The 7,723-nt window shown below is 42.8% G+C and overlaps 1 protein-coding gene across 1 annotated transcript in view; it reads left to right on the forward strand.

Moving 5' to 3' along the window:
* The first annotated feature begins 3,885 nt into the window (after positions 1 to 3,885).
* The window catches only part of LOC140945409 (uncharacterized), a 6,768-nt gene continuing 2,930 nt past the window's right edge, over positions 3,886 to 7,723 (forward strand). Inside the window, exon 1 of the mRNA XM_073394439.1 lies at positions 3,886 to 7,723. This exon is cut by the window's right edge and continues 2,560 nt beyond it. Within this exon, the coding sequence (XP_073250540.1) occupies positions 3,886 to 7,723 (3,838 nt within the window).

Here is a 7,723-nt window from a genome sequence, read left to right on the forward strand (position 1 = left end):
AAGACTTGCTTCAAAACTTTGGCCTATTTCTCGGCATGGTTTCGCGATATAACATATGTTTTCCTTGCAGATACTCCTTAAAAGTAGACAACATCCCTCCAGCGATACGTTTAACGTATTCGTACATTTCTTTTGTTCAGTTAGTTAACAATTCAGCTATTTCGCTTTCGGATAGCCGTAAACACCATTTTCTTTTTATGGTTAACTCAGGAACAAAGAGCTAGGCTGCCGCGTCTGGAAAGGAGTTTGGTCGATTGTCTATCATAATTTACAGGCCCATTAAGGAACGAAGTTGAAAGTGACAGGGCACGACTGTTGTGGGCCGAGCCTCCCACCCCAACCCCCTCCCCCCCCCCCCCCCCCCCGCCAAATCTTGAAAGTCTAAACAGTCAACCCCGTTAATACGGACACTGAGGGGGCCATAGAAAGTGCCCGTATATATATGAACTGTTAAGTAACATTTCAATACCTAGTCGGAAATGACGACAATTAGCCCAGTATAGTACAGATATTATAGACAGGCTGTACCAGACGATAGAAAACAGGGACCGGTATCCGCGCGCCTAGTGTCCACCCAAAATTACTAGTAAGATTACTGTGACAGTGGAGGTTATGGAATTCATATAAACCAATATGACTACCGTAGTTGAAAATATAGTGGTTTCCATCAGTACTAATTAATTAGCTAAATGTTCAACGTGGATCGAGTTCTGAAAAGAGTCTAAAAATCTTGACAACCTGCGAGAGTTTTCGGTGTAAAAGTCGTTAGCAACATCAGTTTGTCCGCGTCTTCCTTGTATACGACATCAGCGCGCAAAAGGTTGTTCATCCGTTTTTTGCGTCATGGTAGACCTAAGGTAATTTTTGAATCATTTTTAGACACTGAAAGACCTTTCACTAAAATTATTTGTGGCAGGCATTACTAATATCAGTTTCACTAAACCTGTACATGTTGCAGTCTCACTGAATGAAGCAGGTCCATTTGCATTAAGAATTTTTTTTATGGATGACACAAAGGCTATGGCACTTTCTCGAGCATAGATTTTCACAATAATAAGCTGCGTTTCAAGACGTTCCCTGTTCTTATCTGAACCATAAAAGTTTCAGGTTGATAATTGCTAAATTGAGAAATCGCCTCCTGAAACCGTCTTGAGAAGCAAGTTTTCGAGATTTGTATAATAGATTTTAGGGACGTAGCGTGAGATTTTGAAGGTGCAACGCAAAGAGGAAAAGGTTAGAGGGCCAAAGGCGCTCTAAAGTTGGGCGGGGAGCTCTGGGGGGCATGCTTCCCCTGAAAATTTTTTAAATCTAAGGGCTCGGAAATGCTATTTCCTGCGTCACCCACAGGACATTTTAATAAATACGAAAGAAAATGCAAATTGTTAGAATACATTTTACCTATCTCTAACGCTGTCGTTAAGGTACAATGTTAACGGAAAAAAAGGCAAACAGTGACGTCATCGAAGAAATTACAAGCAAAGGACGAGATCAGTAGCCTGTATGACAGCCGTCTCTCCTCGTCTTCCCTGCAAAACATCCCTAGTGATGTGGAGCGAGGAGAGACGGCTGTATGCGCTGGCTAAGGACGAGAGAAAGCTTTAAAAAGACTTGAGAGGTTAAAAAATAACCCCTTACAACATATTTTATAAAATCGAAAGAAGAATTCATGGGTTGTGTTATTCACTCAGTATTTTCGACGGTAAAGTGGTGGTCTTCCTTTTTTTTTAAATTTTTCGCCCAAAAAAATGAGGGGCACGCGCCTCCTCGCAACCCCCACCGTTCCTCCTACTCCTACGGCCTTAATCTATACCATCGAATCAATGGTATGTGGCTTGCGTCTTCCAAATATGGTTAGCGCCACTTGGTTATGAGGAATTAGCCGGGGGATTGGAGCAATACTTTGAATGAAAAATAAATAGAGGATATTACGTGGCCGCGTGGAGATACGAAATGTCTCTTCGAGTGTTTAAAAAAATATTTCAAGAGTGAGCGTAGCGAATGAGTGAAATATTCTTCAACACAAGAAAAGAAAATTCGTATCTTTAAGCGGCCATGTAATGTTCTATCTATTTTATAAACACCAATGAAAAACCAAACCATTTCGCTTTAATATTTTTTAAGTCCTAGAGAAGACGAATGTGTCAGAACTAAAAATGGAACGAGGTACACAGCCTTTAAATATAAATTCCTTTTCTTTGCAATGTAACAAATTAAGACCTATCCTAAAATATATATGGCTCATAGAATTTTACATTTCGAAAAAAGCCAGCTGTAAGCAAGACTATTTTTAGACATCAAATCCAATTTGCCCTACATTTATAACATCCATTTAAAATAAACAGCGAGAAAAACAGGGGCACCCAACGAGGATATAGTTCAAAACCACTTAACATAGCATTGTTGAACGTAGTTTAGTATTCAAACAGTAGATATAGGCATATTTTTATCCCCTAAAAACTTTTCATCTGTTCGGATTTCCTAGCTGAAAGTCTAGTGATCCGAAAATTAGAGGGATAAAAACTAACCTTCTCTAAAACTTCAGCCAGGATTAGGCTCCCGAAAATTCTAGGTGGCCTTTTTTAGGGTCAAAATCCGTTAAAAATGGGTAATTATACCATTTTGTAGATGTTCGAAAATCCTAGGAGAGGCAAGCAAGCAAGAAATTTTACAACAAATGCTCCGAAAATTCTAGATCTCAAATCGTCTTCCGAACAGATATTTTCCCGAAAATTGCCGTTGGGTGCCCCTGGAAAAAGTCCAGTAATAAAAATTAAGGAGCTGGTAAAAACTATAAATAAAAGCACTTTATAAGATGTTGTTACTGCCAAATATTTTCTGGTTTTTCGTATTTCCTTTCGAACCCTTTTTAGTTTCGTTTGCGTTATTATCTTATAGTATTTGTGGTTTTTCGCCGCGGATGTACCTGCTTACGTATGATTTACAAACAAAGAAGTCTATTATCCTTTGTATTAGTTAGTATTGTCGAACGTGCTCAAGAAACTTTTTCAGTTCTAGTCAACGTGTCATAGTGTTAAGATCAAAGTAAGGCTCAACGTCAACGCTGTGAAATCCCTAAAGCGGACACAGAAGTAAGTCTTTTCACTTTGTGCATGATATGTTACGTTTTATATAGCCTTTTTTGCATCGTATATCCAAAGTTTGTTTCCGTAGTTTTAAGGTAGTTTCTAGTTAATCTAACTATAGTTTTCGCTGTATTTATTTCTTAGTTTTCGAAACCGCTTTGAATATCGTTTTCTTCGTTTACACCGCCTGATCATCGCTTCTCTTCGCATCGCTTCTTTTCAGCATTGTTAACGTCTCATCGCTTCGCTTCAATAAACTTTGTTTACATCCTTATCGTCGTAAGCATCATTATTGTAGCGAAAGTTCTTAAAGCGCGTCAAGAATTTTCTGTCTTATCGTGGGATTAAACGATCGTCCTGTGAGTAACGTTTTGCGCTCACATTCGTTTCGAAAATTCTGTGTCCTTGATTTGTGGATTCAGTGCGTGCCGTACAACACAACGTTCAAACGCTTGGCTCGTCTGAATTACAATCGAAAACGTCCAAAATGGCAACGAACGAAGCCACGTGGTCAAACAAAGGAACAGTGAGTGAAAGTGTTGACGTCACGCTCAGAAACACCGATGACAAATCAGAATTCACCCATCACATTCTTGAAGACATCGTAGAAGAAAATTTGGAAACTCTCAAAAACGAAAAAGGAAACGAAAACGCCAAAAACTTCGATACCGATATTGAAGAATCTCAAAGGGTCAGAAAATTAACGGAAAAAGGCGAAGAAGAAAAAATTCGCCGACTGAAACAACGACGAACAAACGCATTAACGGCGGTTTCCCGCAAACGAACCGACCTGAACAAGTTAATGACCGACCGGAGAAACCTAGATGTTGTCAAAGCTGAACTCAATCAATTGGACAGTTTATGTCAACAATTCCATGACGCCCATAATCTTTATTATGATGAATTAGCCACACCGGAAGAAACGGAGATCGCCTCTCGTTATTTTAATGACAAGGAAAGTGACATTTTCGAGTACCGCAAGGAAGTTACTAATTGGATTCTTGAGTGCGAAGCAAGAATAAGCGATCATTTAGAAAGATTATCGGATAAGCGGTCAGTTAAGTCACGCTCATCACGTTCCTCACGTTCGTCAAGGTCGTCACGCTCTTTGCAGTCCGCCCGTATGAAAGAAAAAGCCAAAGTCGCCGAATTAATGGCAGAACGCTCCTTGCTAAAAGAAAAAATCAAACTGCAAGCCGCTGAAGAACAATTAAAAATCGACCTCGAAATAGCCAAAGCCAAAGCGAGAGAACGGGCGTTCGAAGAATTGGAAAGGGAACAAAATCTGAAATTACCGGAGGTAGATGAAGGAACACATGATTCTTTTCTTGCGTTACCAACACCCGCTACTGGTCGTAAACACGAACAGCCGTCGATACCTGGCAATCTTCCGATTCGCCCCACCAGTATCAAAACAGAACGCGAAAAAGGAGAACTCTCACCGCTCAATTCAAAAAAACCTGAGTCTTATTACCGTGCCTTTTCCGCTGAAACAAAGAAAGAAGATGTCACACATCTAACCAATATGGAGAACGAAATGCTAAAGGAAGTTTTTAAAATTCAGCACGAACAAATACAGGGAATGGTAGCCTCCCAGAATCAGTTAGCAACTGCAATTGCCCTTCCAGAGCCTGAAGTACAAAAGTTCAAAGGGGACCCTATGGAGTTCAAAACCTTTCTGATGGCGTTCGATGCGCGCGTTCAGTCAAGGGTAACCAACAGTGCAGACAGGCTCTACTACCTTGACCAGCATCTCGTAGGAGAACCCAAAGAACTGATAAGCGGATGTCTCCATATCGAACCGGACGAAGGCTATAAGGAAGCTCGACGCCTTCTTCAAAAGGAATATGGTGATCCGTACAAAGTCTCCACAGCGTACATGAAAAGGCTAACCGAGTGGCCAACCCTCAAGTACGACGATGGGCCTGCTCTGAAGAGCTTCTATATTTTCCTTAGTAAGTGTAATTGTGCTATGAAAACCATCTCACACTTGGCCGTCCTAAACCATCCTCCAAACATGCAGGCAGTAGTTCAGAAGCTCCCTTTCGCTCTACAAACAAAGTGGCGCGAAAACGTAGTGAAAACGAGACGCAAAGACGGCAAGGTTGCAGGCTTTACAGAACTAGTAGAATTCTTAGAATATGCTGCCGAGTCTGCAAATGATCCAGTTTATGGCAAAGAAGCACTTAACAAGGCAAGACAACGGACAAACGGCCCTCCACAGAGCTACAAAGGGTCTCTACCCTTCAAGCCTAAAGTCGATAGTTTCGCCACTGGCCTGGATACCGTCCCCAAGCCCCCGTCTTCACACGGGACCGGGTCAGCAAACCAAAACGTCAAAGTACGAAGATGTCCTCTGTGCGAAAAGTCACATGACCTGGAAGATTGTGATGCCTACAAGAAAAAGTCCGTGGAACAAAGGAAGTCCTTCTTATCGGAGAAAGCGCTCTGTTATGCTTGTTACGGCAAGAATCATCTCTCGAAGAATTGCACAAAAAAGAGAACATGTAAGAAATGCAAAAGGCCACACCCCACTCTACTCCATATAGAAGGCTTCTCCCTCGACAAAGAAAGTGGCGCCGTTAACAGAGAAACGTCTGGCAACGATAAACCGCTGAAGGTGAACAATGCACGTGTGGACATCCCCCAAGAGTCTAATCTTGAAAACGATATCCTGCTGCAGACCATTCTTCCTGTGGTAGTGACACAGAAAGGCACCAACAAAGCAGTGAAGACGTACGCATTCTATGATAATGGAAGCGCAGGATGCTTTATCACCGAACGTCTCAGGACGCGCCTTGCGGCAACAAGTACCGTTACGAAGATTCAATTAGGAACTATGCATGGCCAGAGCCTTGTAGACAGCGCCATTGTCAAAGATCTTGTTGTAACTGACTTGAACGGCAAGAATCCGGTTGAGCTTCCAAGAGCCTACACAAGACAAGAGATTCCTGCCGACACCGAACAGATTCCCACTCCAGAAATCGTCAGCCGTATTGAGCACCTAAAGGAGATTGCCTCCGAAATTCCAGTTTATGATCCTGAATTAGAAATCGGACTTCTAATCGGAAGTAACTGTCCAAACGCGCTGATCCCACTCAGTGTGGTTCCAAACGACGGCGAGGGTCCTTTCGCATTACAGCTGAAGCATGGCTGGACGGTCAGCGGTCCACTACATTTGACCTCCGAGCCGTTTACGAACAAAGTAACCGTAAACAGAATAACCGTCAGAGAAATTGAAAGTGTAAAAGAAATTATCACCCCTAAATCACTGCTAAAGATGTTCGAGCTCGACTTCAGTGAAAACGCCTCGAACAACCTTCCAGAAGAACTGGGCCACTCTCAAGAAGATAGAAGATTTCTTACGAAAGTAAACAAAGGTATCCGGCTCACAGAAGGCCACTATGAAATCCCTCTTCCATTCCGGCAATCTGAAGTGGATCTACCGAGCAACCGACAACAAGCCGTCAAACGAGCGCTCTGGCAAAGAAAGAAAATGATCCAGAACCACCAATACCGGAACGACTATGTAGCCTTCATCAACGAAATAATTAGTAAAGGTTACGCAGAGAAGGTCTCTAATGAAATCTTAAAGACAGATCCTGGTAAGGCGTGGTACATTCCCCATCATGGTGTGTATCATCCTAAAAAGCCTGACAAGATCAGAGTGGTTTTCGATTGCAGCGCCAAGTTTGCTGGAACGTCCCTCAACGACCAACTACTTCAAGGGCCCGATCTCACAAATTCACTAGTCGGCGTCCTAACTCGTTTTAGACAAGAGTCAGTGGCTTTTATGGGTGATATCGAAGCCATGTTCTATCAAGTATTTGTTCCCGAAGAGCAGCGTGACTTCTTACGTTTCCTATGGTGGCCAAATGGAGACCTGACGGCTCAACTCGAGGAGTACCGAATGACCGTTCACCCCTTCGGAGCTGTTTCCTCACCGAGCTGCGCTAATTACGCTCTGCGAAAGACAGCAAATGATAATGAAGAAGAATACGGAAGTGCTGTTGCAAGTACCTTGCGCCGAAACTTCTACGTGGACGACTGCCTCCGTTCTGTTAGCACCGAAGTTAAAGCTAAGGAACAGATCGAAGGTTTGCGTCAAGTATGCGCAAAAGGCGGATTTCGCCTCACTAAGTTCATCTGCAACCGACGGAGTGTCCTCGAGTCCATTCCTGAGGAAGAACGTTCCAAAGATGTGAAAACGTTAGACCTGAATTACGATGAGCTGCCCATTGAACGTGCTCTTGGTGTACAGTGGTGCGTCGAGTCCGACACCTTCAGATTTCGTATTACTATCAAAGATAAACCTCTGACGAGAAGAGGAATACTTTCAATCGTATCATCAATTTACGATCCCCTAGGATTTGCCGCTCCATTCACATTGAAAGCTAAGAAGTTGCTCCAAGACCTTTGCAAAGACGAAAAGCTAGGATGGGACGACGAACTCCCTGAACCCTACCGAAACCGTTGGGAAAACTGGAGAAGAGAGTTGCCCATGCTCGAACGCATACTTGTCCCTCGTTGCGTGAAGCCAATAGACTTTGGAGAAGTGAAGTCCAGACAAGTGCACATATTTTCTGACGCAAGTTCCGTAGGCTATGGCTCAGTGGCATACCTACGTCTTTGTGACAACG

The sequence above is a fragment of the Porites lutea genome, chromosome 8 (genome assembly GCF_958299795.1).
Source record: "Porites lutea chromosome 8, jaPorLute2.1, whole genome shotgun sequence".
Classification (NCBI taxonomy): domain Eukaryota; kingdom Metazoa; phylum Cnidaria; class Anthozoa; order Scleractinia; family Poritidae; genus Porites; species Porites lutea.